The 22,956-nt window shown below is 44.8% G+C and overlaps 1 protein-coding gene across 1 annotated transcript in view; it reads right to left on the bottom strand.

The window, feature by feature from the left end:
• Window positions 1-18,930, bottom strand: part of LOC140465725 (gasdermin-A2-like) — a 30,047-nt gene extending 11,117 nt beyond the window's left edge. Inside the window, exons 1-4 of the mRNA XM_072561385.1 lie at window positions 18,882-18,930; window positions 11,315-11,539; window positions 4,476-4,662; window positions 3,117-3,267 (exon numbers count right to left, since the gene is read on the bottom strand). Coding sequence (XP_072417486.1) covers window positions 3,117-3,267; window positions 4,476-4,662; window positions 11,315-11,528 — 552 coding nt within the window. The 5' untranslated portion in view covers window positions 11,529-11,539; window positions 18,882-18,930. The remainder of the gene's footprint in view (window positions 1-3,116; window positions 3,268-4,475; window positions 4,663-11,314; window positions 11,540-18,881) is intronic.
• Between the last annotated feature and the right edge of the window lie 4,026 nt (window positions 18,931-22,956).

Below are 22,956 nucleotides of genomic sequence, written 5' to 3'. Positions count from 1 at the left end.
GATGCCCTGGTGCATAGTACATTGGGGAAACCGAGCAAAGGCTACGACAACGGATGAATGGGCACCGCACAACAATCAACAGACAGGAGGGTTCCTTCCCAGTTGGGGAACATTTCAGTGGTCAAGGACATTCAGCCTCGGACCTTCGGGTGACCATCTTCCAAGGTGGACGTCGGGACAGGCAGCAGAGGAAAGTGGCCGAGCAGAGGCTGATAGCTAAGTTCGGTACCCATAGGGAGGGCCTCAACCGGGACCTTGGGTTCATGTCACATTACAGGTGATCACCATTGCACTACACACACACACAGATATTCCTACACACACACACACTCTCATATACACACGGATACAGGTACACACAGACGCGCACACAGACACCCACACACACTCTTACAGACACACACACTCCCGCATTCACACATGCACCCCCTCACAGACTAAAGACACTCTGCACTCACTACACACACACACACACACACACACACACACACACACACAGACAAAGACCCACATGCACACATATATTTTATGGGGTGAATTTGTACTTGCAGAGTTACATTGCACTTTGCTCAAAAACTGCATACATTCATGTCGAACTCTGAGCTCAAAAACTGCATGAATTTATGTAAAACTCTGTTATCTCACTTTTTAGATTAGAATCAATCAAAACATCAGATCACAAACAGAGAACACAGGGAACACCTCAGGCGACTGACTGTGTGGAGTTTGCACGTTCTCCCTGTGTCTGCGTGGGTTTCCTCCGGGTGCTCCGGTTTCCTCCCACAGTCCAAAGATGTGCAGGTCAGGTGAATTGGCCGTGCTAAATTGCCCGTAGTGTTAGGTAAGGGGTAGCTGTAGATGTAGGGGTATGGGTGGGTTACGCTTCGGCGGGGCGGTGTGGACTTGTTGGGCCGAAGGGCCTGTTTCCACACTGTAAGTAATCTAATCTAATCTAAACCTTCAACATATTCTGGATTGGTGGTGCTGGAAGAGCACAGCAGTTCAGGCAGCATCCAAGGAGCAGCGAAATTGACGTTTCGGGCAAAAGCCCTTCATCAGGAATAAAAGATGAAGGGCTTTTGCCCGAAACGTCGATTTCGCTGCTCCTTGGATGCTGCCTGAACTGCTGTGCTCTTCCAGCACCACTAATCCAGAATCTGGTTTCCAGCATCTGCAGTTATTGTTTTTACCTTCAACATATTGTCTAGCTATCACCATTGTTAACAGCTAACCCGAGAATGCAACTTTTAAAAAAAGGTTTTGTGATTTACACATGAAAGAAGTGAAACTATCACTGTATTCTAACAGATGAAAGGCTTAACAGACAATCAATTTTTCAATGTATAATTTCAGTTACATCACACTGCAAATTTTTGCTATAAATTCTGTGTTACGATCGAGCCCTCCACCATCACCTGAAGAAGGAGCGTCGCTCCGAAAGCTAGTGTGCTTCCAATTAAACCTGTTGGACTATAACCTGGTGTTGTATGATTTTTAACTTTGTACACCCCAGTCCAACACTGGCATCTCCAAATCATGGGTAAGATTCCTGAAGAAGGGCTTATGCCCGAAAGATCGATTCTCCTGTTCCTTTTCCAGCAACACATTTTCAGCTAAGATTCTTGGTAGTGTAGATGAACAGAGCGATCTCAGTATCCATGTACATAGATCCCTCAAAGTTGCCACCCAGGTTGATAGGGTTGTTAAGAAGGCATAAGGTGTGCTATCTTTTATTGGTAGAAGGGATTGAATTTCAGAACCGTGAGGTCATGCTGCAGCCATACAAAACTCTGGTGTGGCTGCATTTGGAGTATTGTGTACAATGCTGCTCACTGCATTATAGAAGGGATGTAGTGGTTTTGGAAAGAGTTCCCAGGAGATTTACTGGGATGTTGCCTGGTATGGAGGAAAGGTCTTATGAGGAAAGGCTGAGGAATTGAGGCTGTTTTCATTAGAGAGAAGAAAATTGAGGGGTGACTTAATTGAGACATATAAGATAATAAGAGGGTTAGATAGGGTGGACAATAAGAGCATTTTTCCTCAGATGGTGATGGCTAACACGAGGGGACATACCTTTAAATTGTGAGGTGATACATATAGGAATTGAATTAAATTGAATGGAATTGAATTTATTGTCATGCGTACTGAGGCACAGTGGAAAGCTTTGTCTTGCGAGCAATTAAGGCAGATCACAGATTTAAGTAGCATAGATAAGTAAATAATAGGTTAACAGTGGCAAAAACAAAAACACAGGTACAGGTAAATGTTAAGAGTTTGTGAGTCCATTCAATATTCTAACAACAGTAGGGTAGAAACTGTTACAAAACTGGCTGGTGCATGTGTTCAGGCTGCTGTACCTTCTCCCCAATGGTGTAAGTTGTAGAAAAACATTGCCAGGGTGGTATGGATCTTTGAGAATGCTGGCGGCCTTTCCTTGGCAGTGGGACTGGTAGATGGATTCTATAGATGAGAGTTTGGCTTTGTGATTGTCCAGGCCGAGTTCACCACTGTCTGTAACCGTCTCCGATCTTGAATGGTACAGTTGCCATACAAGGTAGTGATGAACAGGATGGATGTCAGAGTTAGTTTCTTTACTCAGTGTTGTAGGGGGCATATAATGGCCTGCTTGCAACAGTCATAGACTGACCAACTTTAAAGGGCACTTAAATGGTCATTAGATAGACATATGGATGAGAATGGAATAGCATAGGTTGGATGGGCTTCAGAATGGTTCCACAAGTCAGTGCAACATCGAGGGCCAAAGGACCTGTACTGCGCTGTAATGTTCTATGTTTAATATTCTACAGTCATACACAAGTCAAATCAGCCAGGTACAGCAGGTAATTGTTCCTAAAAAACCTTTGGGAATCGAACACATTTTTATAGAAATCCAGTGACAACCTAATCTGGCACAAGCTTATTTTCGTTCAGTTTTGAATGAACAGAAGTTAAATTCCTCAGCTGCAATGATAAGATTTGTCGTCATAGCTTCAGATCACGTTATCCTAATGTTCAACAATAATGAATTCAAAATCACAACCACATTATGTTCACATATGAACTAACATTGCAAACATGTTAGTTATGACTAAGTGATAAGGTTAAATCATATTCACCTTCATTATCTTAGTTGGGACTTCCACTCCTGCTTGTGCCTTGAAAAGGCTATTTAGGTCACATGGTCTATCTGTTTCCACCACCTCTAATATGATATAGAAAATATTGTTACGCAGTTGTTTCACAAAATGGTGTCCTCTGTCAATCTTCCTGAAAAGATAGAAGGAAAACAAAGGAGGATATATATACTTCAGAAAAGATACATTCATAAAGGAGATGATTTTACTTAACCTTAGAAAACCCATGAAAACCATGACAGTTATGTTAACATTGCCAGATATGTTGCAACATGCTGAAACAGGTTGATTAAAAATATCTACTATGAACACTTTATGGAAAATAACAGGAAAATTTGTATCTATATGAAATGCCCAGAACAATAGAACATAGAACATAGAACAATACAGCACAGAACAGGCCCTTCGGCCCACGATGTTGTGCCGAACTTCTATCCTAGATTAAGCACCCATCCATGTACCTATCCAAATGCCGCTTAAAGGTCGCCAATGAATCTGACTCTACCACTCCCACGGGCAGCGCATTCCATGCCCCCACCACTCTCTGGGTGAAGAACCCACCCCTGACATCTCCCCTATACCTTCCACCCTTCACCTTAAATTTATGTCCCCTTGTAACACTCTGTTGTACCCGGGGAAAAAGTTTCTGACTGTCTACTCTATCTATTCCTCTGATCATCTTATAAACCTCTATCAAGTCACCCCTCATCCTTCGCCGTTCCAACGAGAAAAGGCCGAGAACTCTCAACCTATCATCGTACGACCTACTCTCCATTCCAGGCAACATCCTGGTAAATCTTCTCTGCACCCTCTCCAAAGCTTCCACATCTTTCCTAAAGTGAGGCGACCAGAACTGCACACAGTACTCCAAATGTGGCCTAACCAAAGTCCTGTACAGCTGCAACATCACCTCACGACTCTTGAATTCAATCCCTCTGCTAATGAACGATAATACTCCATAGGCCCCTTATTGCAGTATGGCCCCTTATAAAGATTCAGAAACGCAAAGGCTACTTTGATATAAATCAACAAATTAAGGTTAAGGTTAAAGTTTAAGATTATTACAATAATAGTCAGCATAACAGAAACATAGTTTACAAAGTGAAACACATTCCAACGACGATTACAAGACTTCCTGATATTGGTGAAATTAATGAATGTAGATTGATGGCAAATTCAAAACTGAATCCATTATTTGAGTCTGTAAAAGGCTGTCATTGCACATTGCTCTCTGATACCCAGCAGAGTTTGAAGTTGAGACAAACTGGAAAAATTCCCCATTACAAAACCCTCTTTGTCTCCATGTGCCAGTTACTTCACTTGGGTTTGAGATAAAAGTACCTGTCCTTAGTAGCCTCAAGCAGCATCATTTCAGAGATTACTCGCTTCTTCATTTCCACAGTAGATATGATGTCAGCCACACCACCTGATGCATGCACTCCTGCATCGACAATACACACACTGGCATCCACACCTCCAGAAATGGACATGCTAGCTCCATAGTTGCAAAACTTTGAGCTTTGCAATCCTAGAAAAAAAAACAAGCTTGAATATTCTGTCTCTCTGTATCTCTCTCTTTCTCTATCTCATTCCCCCGATATTGTGCACTTATGGATGTTCACATAATGGTTATCTGGGAATGTCTCTTTGATATTGACCCCACTCTCCCGCATACTCTGAGCAAATGTCTAGGCTATCAACAACAAAATGGATGAACTCAGATCCAGACATACCTGCCAGAGGGAATTGAGAGACTGTCGTGTGCTCTGCTTCATGGAGAGTTGGCTCACCCCTGCCATTCCCAAGTTGATGGGTTCTCCATACATCACATGGATTGTACAGGGTCTTTGGACAAGGCAAAAGGTGGTGGGGTATGTTTCCTGATCAATACTTGATGGTATGCGGATGTAACAACCCTGGCAAGCCATTGCTCCCTGGACCAACAATACTTTACAGTAAAATGCTGTCCCTACTACCTACCGCAAGAGTTCACCTCCACCATCCTGACAGCAGCTTACATGCCACCCTATGTGGATGCGAAGAATGTCCTAGACATGATTTACACCATCACAAACACTCCAGAGATGAAATTTTCCAAGGCCCTATTCATTGTGGCTCGCAACTTCACTCCTGATTGAACTCTACTCCCAGTTGAAGACCAGGCATGCAGCATTCAAGTCAGATGATCCAGACCAAAATAGGAAATCCAGATATGACCTCTGCAAAGCCATCAGAGATGCCAAGAATCAGCCCCAAACCAAGGTGGAGATCCAGACCTACCAAACAGACCTGTGGCAAGGCCTAAACAACATCACGGGATACAAAATGGAGCAGAGCATGACAGTGGACAAAGATTATTCCCTCCCTGACGTGCTCAATGCTTTCTGTGCTCAGTGTGAGCAGAATGCCAGTGGCGAGGCGAGGCGAGGCGAGGCGATGCCTGCCCCGCCAGCCCCCAGACACGCCTTCCCCTTTGGTCGGCACGGTGGCACAGTGGTTAGCACTGCTGCCTCACAGCGCCAGAGACCTGGGTTCAATTCCCGCCTCAGGTGACTGACTGTGTGGAGTTTGCACGTTCTCCCTGTGTCTGCGTGGGTTTCCTCCGGGTGCTCCGGTTTCCTCCCACAGTCCAAAGATGTGCAGGTCAGGTGAATTGGCCATGCTAAATTGCCCGTAGTGTTAGGTAAGGGGTAGATGTAGGGGTATGGGTGGGTTGCGCTTTGGCGGGGCGGTGTAGACTTGTTGGGCCGAAGGGCCTGTTTCCACACTGTAAGTAATCTAATCTAATCAATATGTCATCACAGTGATGCATATGTAGGAGGGAGAGGTTGAAGATGTCGGTGAATACCTTCACCAGTTGGTCCACACAGGATCTGAGTGCTCCGCTGGGGACACTGTCCGGGCCAATCGCTTTCATTGGGTTGACTCCCAGGATCTTGTCTCATGCATGCCCTGTGCAATGTAACCTGTATGCCTCTGTCTACATCATTTCATCTGTACATCTTTGCTTGCTCTGACCTTCTTATTCTGCTTGTAAACAAAGTTTTTCACTGTACTTCAGTACATGCGACAATAAGTTAATCAATCAATTCTACATGGAGGTGGCCCTGAGTGAAGGATTGAGGAACCCCAGCAACTGTCCCACAGCACAGAGTTAAACACTCTCAGGAGGACAGAGACAGATGGTGCACATTTAATGGAAACAAATTTGATGAAGAATTTTGACTTCAAACTGCTGTGTAAAAATCAGCTCACCACCCATTACCTGGTTTTTATCTCCATTTAATGAACAGAAATGGAACTGGAAGAGATGACATGCATTTTATTGTGTGTTCTACTCTGTTGTCTAAAATCAAAATGACTTTTGGCATGTTCAATAAATCCATGTAAACTCTAATGAATAACAAAACAAACTAAATATGGGATAAGTACTTCTATTGGCACAGTCACTGATCATATTGATTAGTAATGATATTGTCTTGGATGCTCAGTGATGAGAAATTAAAAGGAATTCTCTTCATAGTTAGATCCAGTCACATTACACTACAGCAGCAGATCGGAGGAAACACTGAGAGTGATGTCATAGAATCATGAAATGGTTAGAATCAGAAAAAGGAAGAAAGGAGCTATTTGGCCCATCTTGTTCGTGCCGACTCAAAGACACCCAGATGCCCTTTCTAATCCCATTGTCCTGCACACGGCCAATAACAGATACAGGTCCACGGACTTTTTGAAAGAATTTAGGATCTCTGCCTCAACCTTCAAAAGTGAATTCCAGACACCCATCATCCTCAGCAAAAACAAATTCCTCACATTCCCCTCTAATCCTCTGCCACTTAGTTTGAATTGATAACCCCTGGTTTTTGAACTCTCTACCAAGGGAAACAGGTTCTTCCTGTCTACTTTATCTCTCCCCCGCACACTCTGTATACCTCAATCATGTCACCCCTCAGCCTCCTCTGCTCCGAGGAAAACAATCAACTAGGAGAAAGTGGGTGAAGAAGGGTTATGCCCGAATCGTCGATTCTCCTGCTCCTTTGATGCTGCGCTTTTCCAGCAACACATTTTTCAGCTCCGAGGAAAACAATCCCAACCTCCCAAAACTCTCCTCATAGCGACAGTTCTCTAGCCCTGGCCACATTCTAACAAATGTTTAGATTAGATTAGATTCTCTACAGTGTGGAAACAGCCCCCTTCGGCCCAACAAGTCCGCACCGCCCCTCCAAAGAGAAGCCCACTCCCCTCCTCTATATTTACCACTGACTAACGTACCTAACACTGTGGGCAATTTAGCATGGCCAATTCACCTGACCTGCACATCTTTGGATTGTGGGAGGAAACTGGAGCACCCGGAGGAAACCCATACAGACACAGGGAGAATGTACAAACTCCACACAGACAGGCGGGAATCAAACCAAGGACCCTGATGCTGTGCGGCAGCAGTGCTAACCACTGAGCCACCGTGCCATCCATTTGCTTCACTCTCTCCAGAGCAATTACATCCTTCCTGTAATGTGATAACCAGAACTGCATTATATTCCAGTTGTGGTCTCACTGGTGTCATATACTGATTCATCATTATATCGTTACTTTTGTATTGTATGCCTCTTCCAATAAGGGATAGTATTCCATATGCATTCTTTACAACTTTATCCACCTGTCCTGCTACCTTTAGGGAGCCGTGCACTTGCATGTCAAGATCTCTCATTTTATCGACCCATCTCACTATATTCCCGTTTACAGAGGAACCTCGATTATCCAAATATCGGATTATCTGAAGGAGATCCTGAGGTCCCAATAGAAACATTACGTCAAAGAGCTGTTTCAACCCTGATCATATCTTTTGTTTACAGGTACAAAGATTAAAAATGAACTCGACTCACTGAAATGCTGCCGAGAACAGTCCTGGACAGTCCAGGCACCGTCTCCAAATTACTGACCTCCTGCCCTCTCTCTCACTCTTCACCCACACTCTCCCTGGAGTTCTACACAGAGGTGTATCCTGAACCCCCCTTCGGCAGATAATCTCTCCAACATTGTCGTGTACAGGGCAAAGGTGGAACCTGTCAAAATGTGTGTGTGTGCACGCATGCACTATTTGGAGACTTACCCCACAAAGGCAACAGCAGTCTGATTGTTGATGTCCAGTCTGGCTGCCCCAGTTTGGGGTGGGGTGGGGGGGGGTGGTGTTGGCTGGGGTGGGGGGTGCGGATGGGGGTTGGACAGTGGGTGGGGGTGGATGGGGGGGCAGGGTTGGGGGCGGATAGGGTTGAACATGGTTGGGACCGTGGGTGGATGGCATTGGGGGCTGGGCGGAATGTGGGCGGACAAGTTTGGAGGGTGGGGTGAGAGCTGACGAAGTTTGGGGGGGTTGGGGTGGGAGCAGATGGGATTGGGGGTTTGTGGTGGGCAGGGGCTTGTGCGCAGTGTGCTGCTGCCTAGTCTCCTGAACGGGGAGCAGAATCTGAGATCCAGAGGAAATCAACTAACCGAATAATCAATTATCCGAATGAAATAGTGCCCTCCTATCTTGTTCGAATAATCGAGGTTCCTCTGTATTGTGTATTCCCTTTTAGTGTTTTGATCTTGGTAAATGCATTACCTCACACTTACCAGAACTGAACTCCAAATGCCATTCTCTACCCATTCCACCCATCCAACTATATCATTTTGGAGATTATCCTCTACACTGTCCACTACATAGCAATTTTTTGTGCCATCTACAAATTTCCCAATTCTCTACGTTCAAGTCCAAGTCATTAATGTATAAAACATACAGCAGGGGTCCCAACACTACTTGAAACAGCTTTTCATTCCATTGGCCATTATGCTTTATTTCCTGTCACTGGCAATTAAGGAATATTCTATTCTATTCTAAACCGACTTTGGATCCAATTCAACGCATTACCCTATATCCAATGGGCTTTTACATTTTTTGGACTGGTCTGCTATATGGGGCCTTGTCAAATATCTCACTAAAGTCCAATTGATAACATTCACTGCACAACCCTCAATGATCATCCCGTGTCACTTCCTCAAAGAATTCAATCAAATTTGTAAGGCATGACCTCCCCTTAACAAAGCCATGGACTGGCATTGTTGCTTCACCATTTTTATACAATAGATCCAAGTTTGCATTCCTCTAGACCTTTAGCTGTGTCTAGTGAAGATTTGAAAATAATCCTCAGAGCATCTGCTATTCCCTCCCCGACCACCTTCAATATCCATGGGAACAATCCATGTGATCCTGGCAACTATTCCACTTGTGAGGAATCCAGTGATGGAGGTGGGTACAAGTGCAACATCTAAAAGGCATCTGGATGGGTATATGAATAGGAAGGGTTTAGAGGGATATGAGCCAGATGCTGTCAAGTGGGACTAGATCAGATTGGAATGTCTAGTCGGCATGGAGAAGAAGGGCCTGTTTCTGTGCTGTATGACTCTATGACTTCCTCTCTCGTTGTGATTATTTTGTCCAATATTTCACACTGCTCCTCTTGCATTACTGTATCCACATCATCCTTTTCCTTTGAGAAAACGTAATCTAAAATTATTCCCATATCTTCTACATTTTCATACGTTTCCTTCTTCATCCCTGATAGGTCTCATTTTTTTCCTTAACTATTCTTTTGCTTTTTATCTACTGATAAAACATCTTTTGATTTTCCTTTATCTTGCTTTGTAATATATTTTCACTTCCTCTCTTTGATTTCCTTATTTCTTTTCTAACTTGATCCCTGTACTTTCTATACTCTTCCAGAGTAAGTGAAGTGTTGTGTTGAGTTTGTGTGCACAGAAGGCCATTAGACCCTGTTCCATCTTTCCTGCTGTGGCCCTACACCTCAACTTCTTCAGTCTTCTGTCTCAAGACATTGATAGTTTGATGGAGTGATATAAATTCTTCACAAAACAAAATTCTTGAATTCACATCACTGGCTCATTTTTCTCACATTTGTGTGTCTGTGCTTTCAACAGTCCCCTCGTCAGGAGTTTTGGTAAAAGAGCTATTTCACAGCATCATGATGATAACTCGGAACAGTGATACCGCACTGGTTAAATGGCTTATCCCAAATTGAATGGTAAAGATAGAGAACCTTGATCCCAATGTGTTCATTTGTAGAATGTGCTAATGTGGGCATCACTGGCTAGGTTAGCGTTTAGTGCCCAGAAGGTAGTTAAGAATCACGAGAAATCTAACTCTAATTCTAAAGGGCATAAGTGAATTGAATGGGCTTTTACAACAATCAATGGTTACATGGTCATCACTAAGTTAACTATGTTTTAATTCCAAATTTTAAACCAAAACTAGAGGGGTATTAATTTAAGTTGAGAGGAGAAAGATTTAAGAGGATGTAAGGGGCAACTTTTTCACGCAGAGGGTGGTGTGTACATGGAATGAGTTACCAGAGGAGGTGGAGGAGGCTGGTACATTTACTACATTTAAAAGTCATCTGGATGGACACATGAATAGAAAGGGTTTAGAGGGATATGGGCCACGTGCTGGCAAGTGGGGCTGGATTAATTTCGGAGATCTGGTCTGCATGGATGAGTGGAACTGAAGGGTCTCTTTCCGTACTATACAATTCTATGACTCTATCACTCTAAATTCCACCATTTACCATCCACCGTGATGAGATTTGAAGCATGTTCTGTGAATATTAACTTGGGGTTGTTGATTACTGGTCCAATGACATCACCAGCTCCCTTTATGATGGAGAGCCCAACATTCTGCAACACAGTTCTACTAGGGACAAGCTAGAGTTCTCTGAGATAGTAAAACTGAAATAAACAGTAAAATATTACAGTAAGGCACCAATGTGAAAACACAGCTTTGCTTGAGCAAATTAACCAGAATACGGAAGGGGTAGTAAGAATATAAAACAGCAGCTTATATAGATGGTAACTAGAAAACATATAAAAGAGGGAGGAAATAGCATTGTGAAACCAGTAAACCGGGAACTACTATCCAGCTTGTGACTGTAAGTCAGGAACCTAGAGAACAGAAGTGATCTTCAGATCAGAGCCTGACCATCCCTTTTTACTGCTAGTATTCTGTACAAGGAGTCAGGCATGTCAATTTAAGAACCTAATAAATAGTGAGATTTAATTCATATTTCTTTTGAGTATCTATCTGATTTAACTTTGCGCAGAGAAATACGAGTCAAAAGCAAATCGGTTACCAATGTCTAAGTCTTTGCCATCCTTCAATATGTCAGCCAGTGTGATGGAGGTTGGGATGTATTTATCTTTTGTGAAAAATAAAGTTCTTTTCTTTCTCTTGATGATGTACAGGGGCTTGAAGTCGTTGGAAAAATAGGGACTTATGGCAGGAATCAATGTGCTACCATAAGGGTCAATTTCTTTCACGATTTTCTGAGTTGCTTTGTGAAACATGATGTAAAGATCTACAAACATAAAATATGAATTGATTTATAATTATACATTGAAACTGAAACAATAAACTGGGTTAGAATGACATCGTTGTGATAGCATTAGATATCAGTGCTGATGTTGGCCATTCGGTACATTGAGTTTGCTCCACAGTTCAATGCAATCATGACTGATCCAATAAATCTCAAATGCACTTTACTGTTTTTCCCTAAAACCCTTGCTTCCCTTAAATTAATAAAAATATTAATATTAACTTATTAATTTAATATTAGCATCCCAACCCCTACATGTCTCTGCAGTAAAGAACTCCACAGATTCACAACTCTTTGAGAGAAGAAATTCTCTTCATGATGATCCCTTATACCTTCTTGTCCTGGACTCTCCTACAAGGGAAAACATTTACTCTGTCAAGTTCCCTAAGAATCTTATATGTTTCAATAAGCACGGACCTATGCAATATTTATGGTGTACCTCAATAGATACATAAATGGGAGGTGAACAGACAGATAGAAACCACATATGGGCAATAAGTAGTGAGTCTAAATAGGGAATAGGAATTGGTGCAAGCTTTGGGGGGGGGGGGGGGGGGGTGGGGGTGGGGGTGGGGGGAGTGGGGGAAAGAGGTGCGGGAGAGAGCGAAGGGACTGTTACTGTGCTGTATTGTAAAATCAAAAATTTTTACATCCATTGACTCTCCTTTAAAAAATTCTGATAAGTGTGTCAGACTGTAACAATTACATTCACAGAAATCACAACAGTGTGGAAACAGGCCATTTGGCCCAACAAGTACATACCAATCCTCCAAACAGTGTCCCACCTAGACCCATTCACCTACATTTACCCCTGACTCATGCACCTAACCGACACATGCCTGAACAGCATGGGCAATTTAGCATGGCCGATTCACCTAACCTGCACATCTTTGGATTGTGGGAGGAAACCGGAGCACCCGGAGGAAACCCGCACAGACAGGGAGAATGTGCAAACTCCACACGGTCAGTTGTCCAAGGGTGGAATTGAACCCAGGTACTCTGGTGCTGTGAGGCAGCAGTGCTAACCACTGAGCCACTGCCTAATCTATTAATTCTTATTCCTTAACTTATACAATCATGAGTGGCAACTGTTTGTCTTGTGAGAGCATGGATCTGTGCCTGGGAAGTCTTGGTTGAATCTTTGTTGGTAGAGCAGCATCTGCTGTGGCTGCAGAGGCCCACACGAGATTGGCAGTCTTGGCTGCAGTGACTACACTTGACGGCGCTGTCCTCCGGTGTTATCTTGGTGCTGTTTGATCAGTGGGTGAGCTTGTCTTCAGCAGCAAGTGGGAGAAAGTGAGGACTGCAGATGCTGGAGGTCAGAGCTGAAAAATGTGTTGCTGGAAAAGCGCAGTAGGTCAGGCAGCATCAAAGGAGCAGGAGAATCGACGTTTCAGGCATAAGCCCTTCTTCAGCAGCAAGCCTCAGCTTCTCCTCTCCTCTTTTTAGACCTCTAGGTAATACCAGCCTCCAGCGAGAGCAATCGCTTGCAATATCTTCCCGCCTCTCGACATTCATGCCCAGTGACTGCATGTCCCTCTTGCAGACATCTTTGAAACAAAGATAAGACCATCCTTATACTCTCCGAGGCCAGTTCCCTATACAGCACGTCTTTTGGGTTTCTCCTGTCAGACATGTAGTGGACTTGGCCCAGCCAGTGGAGACAGTGTTGTTGGAGCAGGATGAAGAGGCTGGGTGTCTGGGTGTGGGCCAGGCCCAGCCAGCGGAGACGGTGTTGTTGGAGCAGGATGAAGAATCTGGCGGGCCAAGACCACATTGGTGGTGACCTGGTCAGTCCACTTGATGTCCAAGATGCGTCTCAGGCTATGAAGGTGGAAGGCGTTGCAATGTCGCTTTTGTCTGGAGTAGAGGCTCCAGGTCTTGCTGCCGTAAAGCAGCATGTTGAGAACACAAGCCCTGTAGACTGCAACCTTGGTGTGCGTCATTAGCTTTCTGTTTTCCCAGACTCTTTTTGTCAGCCTAGCTAATGATGAAGCTGCTCGTCTGATCCATCTATTGATCTCAGAGTTTTGGGAGAGATTGTCCATGATGATGGAGTAAAGGTATGTAAACTCATGGACTACATCCAGCTTGTAGTTGTTGATGGTAATGGCAGGGGGATGCTCAACGCCTTGACCCAACACAGTTTTCTTCAAGCTGATGGTTAAGCTGAAGTCCTGGCAGGCTCTTGAGACACTGTCCATGAGGTTTAGATTAGATTAGATTAAATTCCCTACAGTGTGGAAACAGGCCCTTCGGCCCAACAAATCCACACTGACCCTCTGAAGAACAGCCCACCCAGAACTATCTCCCTCTGATTAATGCACCTAATTCTATGGACAATTTAGCACAGCCAATTCACCAAACCTGCACACCTTTGGAGGAAACTGGAGCACCCAGAGGAAACCCATACAGACACATGGAGAATGTGCAAACTCCACACAGACAGTCTGTCCAAGACTGGAATCAAACCGGGTCCCTGGCGCTGTGAGGCTGCAGTGCTAACCACTGAGCCACTGTGCCACCCAGTGTTGCAGTTGCTGTAGCAAGTGTGTTGCCAATGCTGTCTGCAAACAACATGCTTCTGATAAATACTTCACAAACCTTGACTTTCACTCTTAGCCAGGACAGATTGAACAGCCTCTCGTCCAATGTGGTGTGGAGGTAGACACCATCAGTTGATGTTCCAAAGGCGTGCTTCAACATGACTGCGAAGAAGTTACTGAATAAGGTGGGGGCAAGCACACAGCCCTGTTTCACACTGCTCCGAAGAAGAGCCATCAAACTGAACAACACCCTTCATGTCTATGAGCAATGACTGAACTATCCTGAGGTGCCTTGGGGGACAACCAATCCTGGCGAGGATTTTGAACGGACCGTCTCTGCTCACAATGTTGAAAGCCTTCGTGAGGTCAATGAAGGTGACATGGAGTGCAAGGTTTGTGAAGGTGTGTAGCTCAGGTTTAGGTTTACGGTGTAGTTTTGCTCGCTGAGCTGTAGGTTTGATATCCAGACATTTCATTACCTGGCTAGGTAACATCATCAGTGGCGACCTCCAATTGAAGCAAAGCTGTTGTCTCCTGCTTTCTATTTATATCTTTCTCCTGGATGGGGTTCCTGGGGTTTTTGGTGATGTCATTTCCTGTTTGTTTTCTGAGGGGTTGATAGATGGTATCTAGATCTATGTGTTTGTTTATGGCGTTATGGTTGGAGTGCCAGACCTCTAGGAATTCTCTGGCATGTCTTTGCTTAGCCTGTCCCAGGATAGATGTGTTGTCCCATCGAAATGGTGTTTTTTTTTCATCCATGTGTAGGGCTACGAGGAGAGAGGGTCGTGTCTTTTTGTGCCTTGCTGGTGTTCGTGTATCCTGGTGGCTAACTTTCTTCCTGTTTGTCCTACGTAGTGTTTGTGGCAGTCCTTGCATGGAATTTTGTAGATGATGTTGGTTTTGTCCATGGTTTATACTGGGTCTTTTAAGTTTGTTAGTTTTTGTTTGAGAGTGTTGGTGGGTTTGTGTGCTACTAGGATTCCAAGGGGTCTTAGTAGGCTGGCTGTCATTTCTGAAACTTCCCTGACATATGGTATGGTAAGGTGGTTAGGGTTTCTGGCTGTGTTTGGTCTATTTGTCGTGGTTTGTTCTTGAGGAATCTGCGGACTGTATTTTTTGAGTATTCGTTCTTCTTGAATACGTTGTATAGGTGGTTCTCCTCTGTTTTGCGAAGTTTGTCTGTGGTGCAGTGTGTGGTGGCTCGTTGGAATAGTGTTCTGATGCAGCTTTGTTTGTGTGTGTTGGGATGGTTGCTGGTGTAGTTAAGTATTTGGTCAGTGTTTGTCGGTTTTCTGTATACGCAGGTTTGTAGTTCTCTGTTATCCTTTCTTTTGACTGTGACGTTCAGGAATGCGAGTTTGTTGTCTGTTTCTTCCTCCTTGGTGAACTTTATGCCTATGAGGATGTTGTTGATGATGTTAAATGTCTCTTCTATCTTGTTTCGTTTTGTAATGACAAAGGTATCATCTATGTAGCGAACCCAGATTTTTGGTTTGATGGTTGGTAGGGCTGTTTGTTCTAGTCTTTGCATTACCGCTTCTGCTATGAATTCTGACAGCAGAGATCCCATGGGTGTGCCATTGGTTTGTTTGTAGATTATGTTGTTGAAGGTGAAGTCGGTGGTGAGGCACAGGTCCACTGGCTTCGTAATGTTTTCATTGGTAATGATGGTGGTTGGGGTGTGTGTGATGGTCTCTTCTAAAAGTGTGGTAAGTGTTTCCTTTGCCAGGTCGATGTTGATGGAGGTGAACAGTGGTGTTACGTCGAATGAGATCATTGTTTCATCTTCCTCTATTTTGGTGTTTTTGATGATTTTTAGGAATTCCTGGGTGGAGTGGATGGAGTGCTGCGACTCTTCTACGAGGTACTTTAGTCTTGCATGTAGTTCTTTGGCCAGTCTGTAAGTTGGGTGTTCCAGGTAATGAGACTATGGTCTGAGGGGGGCTCCTGGTTTATGGATTTTTGGTAGTCCGTAGAATCGTGAGGTGTTGGTCCCTTTTTCTGGAACTCCGTCTTGTTTAATTGTCTGGAATTGTGTAATAAACGTCATCTACAAAATTCCATGCAAAGACTGCCACAAACACTACGTAGGATAAACAGGAAGAAAGTTAGCCACCAGGATACACAAACACCAGCTAGGCACAAAAAGACACGACCCTCTCTCCCTCATAACAGGACAGGAAATGACATCACCACAAACCCCAGGAACCCCATCCAGGACAAACATATAAATAGAAAGCAGGAGACAACAGCTTCGCTTCACTTGGAGGTCGCCACTGATGATGTTACCTAGCCAGGTAATGAAACGTCTGGATATCAAACCTATAGCTCAGCGAGCAAACCTACATCCTAAAGTGACATAGAGTCGTTGCTCTGTGCATTTCATTGTAGCTGTCGAAGGGAGAAGATCATGTTGATTGTGGAGCATTCTGACCTGAAACCACACTGAAACTCAGGATATACCCTTGCGGCAATTTTCTACAGTCTGCTCTGGACCACGTGGCTGAAAACCTTACCAATGATGCTCAGCAAAGAGATTCCCCTGCAGTTGTTACGGTCACTTCTGTCCCCCTTTGATTTTATCTAGGGTGACAAAGTTGCAGTCTCTCATGTCTTGCGGCACTGTTCCCGCTTACCAGCACTGGCACTGACGTTCATACAGGTGGTTTAGCAGTATGCCCTTTGCGCACTTGATGGCCTCTGATGGAATACCATTCAAACCCAGTAGGCAGGTTGTTGATTTGCTTTACTCAGCTCTTCGGCAATCACCAATGCATCCAGTTCCTCCATGACTGGCAGGCATTCCACTGCATCCAGCACGCTGTCCAAGATGCTTTTTTCTCTGGAGTAGAGTTTGGAGTAATACTCCAGCCATCTCTCCATCTGTTTGCCTTTGTCTTTGATGGTCTCGCCTGTTATGGTTTTCGGTGGGGCTGACTTGCTCTCGGTTGGACCAATGGTTTTCCTGATCCCCTTGTACACTCCATGGATGTTGTTTGTGTCAAATGATGACTCAATGCTTTCACATACTTGTCGCCAGTAACAATTTGTGCAGCACCTGACAGTACTCTGGCCCTTGCCTCTTGATATCCTTAGCGCTTGCAGTGTTGCCTGGGTAGGGTTGCATTGTGCTCTAGCAGTGCAACACGCTTTACCATGATGACAGCCATGAGCATACTTGAGCTCACTTCAAACCAGTCCTGTCTTGCCTTGTTTCTTCCCAAAGGCCTTGAGTGCGGTGCTGTGGGTAGTGTCCCTGACAGAGTCCCATCTCTGCTGAGCATCACCTACCGATTCCCCAACCAGCCCCACAAGTAAAAACATATCCTCCCTCACCAGCCCACCAAGTAAAAACATCCCCCTCCATCACCCCCCAGTAAACCCCCTGCCTGTCAGCCACGCTCCCATAACATACACCCCTCACCCCCTTTTGTGTCGGTACGGTGGGTGGAGGGTGGGAGGGGAATGTCAGTTCGCCTCCAGCCTCGGGGAGCTGCGGATCCTGAGCCGCCAGCCCAAATGCAAGAGTGAGCTGTTCTGGCCCTTCTGCCCATCTGGTTCCTGCTATCACGGCATCCACCAGTAGGGGAGGACAGGCACAACCAGCCCTCCCCTTTCACACATATTTACATAATAGGGTGTTGTGGTTCTGTTCGCCGAGCTGGGAATTTGTCTTGCAAACGTTTCGTCCCCTGTCTAGGTGACATCCTCAGTGCTTGGGAGCCTCCTGTGAAGCGCTTCTGTGCTGTTTCCTCCGGCATTTATAGTGGCCTGTCTCTGCCGCTTCCGGTTGTCAGTTCGAGCTGTCCACTGTAGTGGCCGGTATATTGGGTCCAGGTCGATGTGTTTGTTGATAGAGTCTGTGGATGAGTGCCATGCCTCTAGGAATTCCCTGGCTGTTCTCTGTTTGGCTTGCCCTACAATGGTAGTGTTGTCCCAATCGAATTCATGTTGCTCGTCATCTGTGTGTGTGGCTACTAAGGATAGCTGGTCGTGTCGTTTCGTGGCTAGTTGGTATTCGTGTATACGGATCGTTAACTGTCTTCCTGTTTGTCCGATGTAGTGCTTTCTGCAGTCCTTGCATGGGATTTTGTGCACTACATTACATGAGATGCCAAAGCATAAAGCATTCTAATACAAAAAAAACTGCAGAAGCTGAAACAAAAACAGAAATTGCTGGAAAAACTCAGCAGGCCTGGCAGCAACTGTGGAGGGAAAGTAGAGTTGACGTTTGGAGTCCAGTGTTTTGAAGGAGGGTCTTTGGACTCAAAACTACTTCAAAACATGGGAGTTTCCTGGAGCTGGGAAGGTCCTGTTTCACTCCCTCCCTCCCGGTGAGTGACAGGATCCATCCCCCGCGGGGACCCCAAAGGAAATTCCATCGGGAGGCAGCTCAGGGCGGCTCCGGGATCGGGATCGGGATCAACTTTCACAAACTTCACAATTTTCACAAACTTTAAAGAGCCTTTCCTGACTGGAGCCGGGGGAGGGGAGCTCGGGTGGATCTCCCGGCGGTGGGGGTCGCGGTGGGATCTGGTAGATTCAGGTGGGCGGGACCTGGGATCCAGAGGCAAGATCCAGGGAAAGTGACCCCCCCCACTCAGAGGAGGGACTGTACCTCCCCCCGGGGGGTGGGGGAGGGAGACTGGGGGAAAGTCTGCAGCCCCAGGGTGGTGGGTGTTGTTGGGTGGGTGATGGGCTGTTATGGGGGTAAGGGAGAGCGCTCCCTGGATGAACACCCACCTCCTCATAACCGCAGCCACAGTGAGTCTTACCTTTGGGTCCAGTCCTTCTGTCTCCCTCCCTCTGCCTCTCGCTGGCTCTATTTAAAGGTTCTTTCAGCCACCCTCCTCCCAGAGAGTCCCACCCCCTCAACCCCCACCGCCTTGAGAAACAAGACGTTGTTCCATTCCTGTCTGAAATGTGAAAGATGGGGTGGACGTTTCTCTACGTTACAGATATGACTACAACTCAAAAATGCCTAAATAATGTTTTCTTTAATTTCAAAAATACACTTTAACTTTGACTCTCACCGAAAATCCCAAGACCTCTTTGACACATGCAATGTTGAATAGAGTGGCTAAACGCCTTTTAAATGTCCTGGAGCTCAGCAAGTCTGGCAGCATTCGTGAAGAGTAAGTCGAAGTAGTTTTGAGTCCAAAGACCCTCCTTCAAAACACTGGACTCCAAACGTCAACTCTACTTTCCCTCCACAGTTGCTGCCAGGCCTGCTGAGTTTTTCCAGCAATTTCTGTTTTTGTTTCAGCTTCTGCAGTTTTTTTTGTATTAGAATGCTTTATGCTTTGGTATCTCCTGATACTGTGAAACAATTTAAATGCAAATTTCCCTTTTCACTTCAAACGTGTCCGGGAGCAGGGTTGGTGGCTGAGTTTTGTTTACTTACTCCTTTGACTATGTCCTTCCTACAGTGTTTAGACACCAATGTGAAACTTTCAGTGCAGGGCAACATTTAGGATTTCTGCTGCATTCAGTCCAGTCTGAAAATAGCAGAGTTCAGAAGTAATTTCAAATTTATCTCCTGGTAATATAGAATATCAGGGCAGGCCATTTGGCCTTTGAAGCTTGTTCTGCTATTCAATATGATTATGCCTGATCACGCAGATTAGTGTCCTGTTCCTGATTTCTTCCCATATCAGTCATAGGGCGAAAGAGCTATACACCAAAAAGCAGATCCTCCAGTTCACGCTGACCACAATCCAAAACTAAACTAGTCCCAACTGCCTGCATTTGGCTCATGCCCTTCCACACATTTCTTATTCCTGTACTTATCCAAATGTCTTTAAAATTTTGTAACAATCCTTTTGTCATTTACAGAAATGATTTGGATGCGAGCATAAGAGGTACAGTTAGTAAGTTTGCAGATGACACCAAAATTGGAGGTGTCGTGGACAGCATAAAGGGTTACCTCAGATTACAACAGGATCTGGACCAAATGGACCAAATGGGCCAATGGGCTGAGAGGTGGCAGATGGAGTTTAATTCAGATAAATGCGAGTTGCTGCATTTTGGGAAAGCAAATCTTAGCAGGACATATACACTTAATGGTCAGGTCCTCAGGAGTGTTGCTGAACAAAGAGACCTTGAAGTGCATGTTCATCGCTCCTTGAAAGTAGAATCGTAGGTAGATAGGATAGTGAAGGTGGCGTTTGGTATGCTTTCCTTTATTGGTCAGAGTATTGAGTACAGGAGTTGGGAGGCCATGTTGCGGCTGTACAGGACATTGGTTAGGCCACTGTTGGAATATTGTGAGCAATTCTGGTCTCCTTCCTATCAGAAAGATGTCGTGAAACTTGAAGGGGTTCAGAAAAGATTTACAAGGATGTTGCCGGGGTTGGAGCATCTGAGCTACAGGGAGAGGCTGAACAGGCTGGGGCTGTTTTCCCTGGAGCGTCGGAGGCTGAGGGGTGACCTTATAGAGGTTTACAAAATTATGAGGAGCATGGATTGGGTAAATAAACAAAGTCTTTTCCGTGGGGTCGGGGAGTCCAGAACTGGAGGGTATAGGTTTAGGGTGAGAGGGGAAAGATATAAAAGAGACTTAAGGGGCAACTTTTTCACGCAGAGGGTGGTATGTGTATGGAATGAGCTGCCAGAGGATGTGATGGAGGCTGGTACAATTGCAACATTTAAGAGACATTTGGATGGGTATATAATTAGGAAGGGTTTGGAGGGATATGCACTGGGTGCTGGCAGGTGGGACTAGATTGGGTTGGGATATCTGGTCGGCATGAATGGATTGGACCAAAGGGTTTGTTTCTATGCTGTACATCTCTATGACTCTATGACTCTCCATTGTCTCCTTAAAACTCAAACCCTCCATTCCTGTCAACATTTTGGTAAATCGTTTCTGAACCCCCTCCAGCTTAATGGCATCCTCCCTTTACCAGGGTGAACAGAACTGGACACAGTATTATAGAAGAGGGCTCACTATGACCTGCACAACTTCAACATGATGTCCCAACTGTTATACTCAGAGATCTGAGCAATGATGGCAACTGTGCTAAGCATCTTCTTAATCACCCTGTGTGCATGTGGCACAAACTTCAAAAACCTATGTACACAAACCCCTAGGTCTCTGTTCAACCAAACTATCCAGGACTCTACATGATAAACATATCTATCTCCTTCTTGAAAATATTACCATTTTGGCTTCACCACTCTCTGGAGGAAAGAATTCTCCTTTCTCAGTACTAAATGGACTACCCAATATCCTTAGCATAATTCTGGACTCCACAGCTACAGACTACATCCTTTCTGCATTTACTCCATCATGTCCTGTGAGAATTTTATAGGTTTCTACGGGATCATCCTTCTTCTAAACATTCCCAACCAGCCTCTCTTTATACATCAGAAATCAGTCCTGATTAAGTATTAAATATTCACACGTCCTGCATGTCATCATTTCTGGGTTTCTACAATGCAACACCCTCACTTATTCCCTGCCAACGTTAGGGTTCAGAATGCAGGCAAAGATGCACCACCAGTCCATGGTCCCTGACCTGAGAAATGAAACAAACACAGAATTCTGGAGCAACTCAACAGATCTGGCAGCATCTGTAGAGAGAGATGCAGAGTTAATGTTTTGAGTCCAGTGAACCTTTTACAGAAGATTGAGGAATGGATGTCTGAATTGAATTCATAATTTTTGGAGGAGAATGCTGGTGATTATTATTAAAAAAAATCAGCTGATTTGGATGAGTCATAACCCACCTTCTGCACATGAGCTCCCTCTTTATTGAATTCACATTCCACCACCTTGGAATTTGATCCCCTGTCATGACCCAGAGCCTCTGGATTATCAGACCAGTAATAATTCCATTACCTTCACCCAACTCCCAAATTATTTCTATTGGACTTGTTTGGACATCACCATTGTAAGCTGAATCTCAAACAATGACAAGACAGAATACAGGAAAGACACAGACTGTTTGGTGGCATAGTGTAAAGATTTTTATAGATGCACCATAGAAAGCGTTCTATCCTGATGCTTCACGGCTTGGTATGATAACTGCTTTACACAGGACTGTAAGAAACTACAGAGATTCATGAACACAGCTCAGTCCATCACACAAGCCTGCCTTCCATCCAATGGCTCCATCCACACATCTCGTCACCTTTTCTTCCACCATGTTCTGTTGGGCAGAAGATTAGATTCCCTACAGTGTGGAAACAGGCAATTCAGCCCAACAAGTCCACACTGACCCTCCGAACGGTAACCCACCCAGACCCATTTCCCTCTGACTAATGCACCTAACACTATGAGCAACTTACCATGGCCGATTCACCTGACCTGCACATCTTTGGACTGTGGGAGGAAACTGGAGCAAATCCACGTAGACACGGGGAGAATGTGCAAACTCCACACAGACAGTCACCTGAGGCTGGAATCGAACCTGGGACCCTGGTGCTGGGAGGTAACAATGCTAACCACTGAGCCACCAGGTTAGGTCAAAATCCTGGAATTCCTTGCCTAACAGCGTATTCACTTTAGACTGCAGCAACTCTGGTAGATTTTATCGTTGCCTTCTCAATGGTAACTAGGGACGGGGAATAAATGCTAACCTTCCCATTGACACCCATATGCAGAGTCTAAAATATTTAGATTCACTCACAAAGCCCTACTACATTGTTTAGGTTTTGCACAGGTCTGACTTGAGCTGATGTTGCCTCCGCCCTTCAAATAGCTTTTTGCATGATCTTCCTTCACAAACAGTTCTTTTTTTTGCATCAATACCAATTTTTTCAGGAAAAGGAATGACTTTTTAAAGACGTTAACCAGCATGTAATGAATAATCTGTCAGGCTGGAGGTGTCAAAAGATATGAAAACT

The sequence above is a fragment of the Chiloscyllium punctatum genome, chromosome 42 (assembly GCF_047496795.1).
Source record: "Chiloscyllium punctatum isolate Juve2018m chromosome 42, sChiPun1.3, whole genome shotgun sequence".
NCBI classification, from domain to species: Eukaryota; Metazoa; Chordata; class Chondrichthyes; order Orectolobiformes; family Hemiscylliidae; genus Chiloscyllium; species Chiloscyllium punctatum.
Note: the sequence above shows the minus strand (reverse complement) of the source record. Positions and strands in the feature narration are given on the sequence as shown.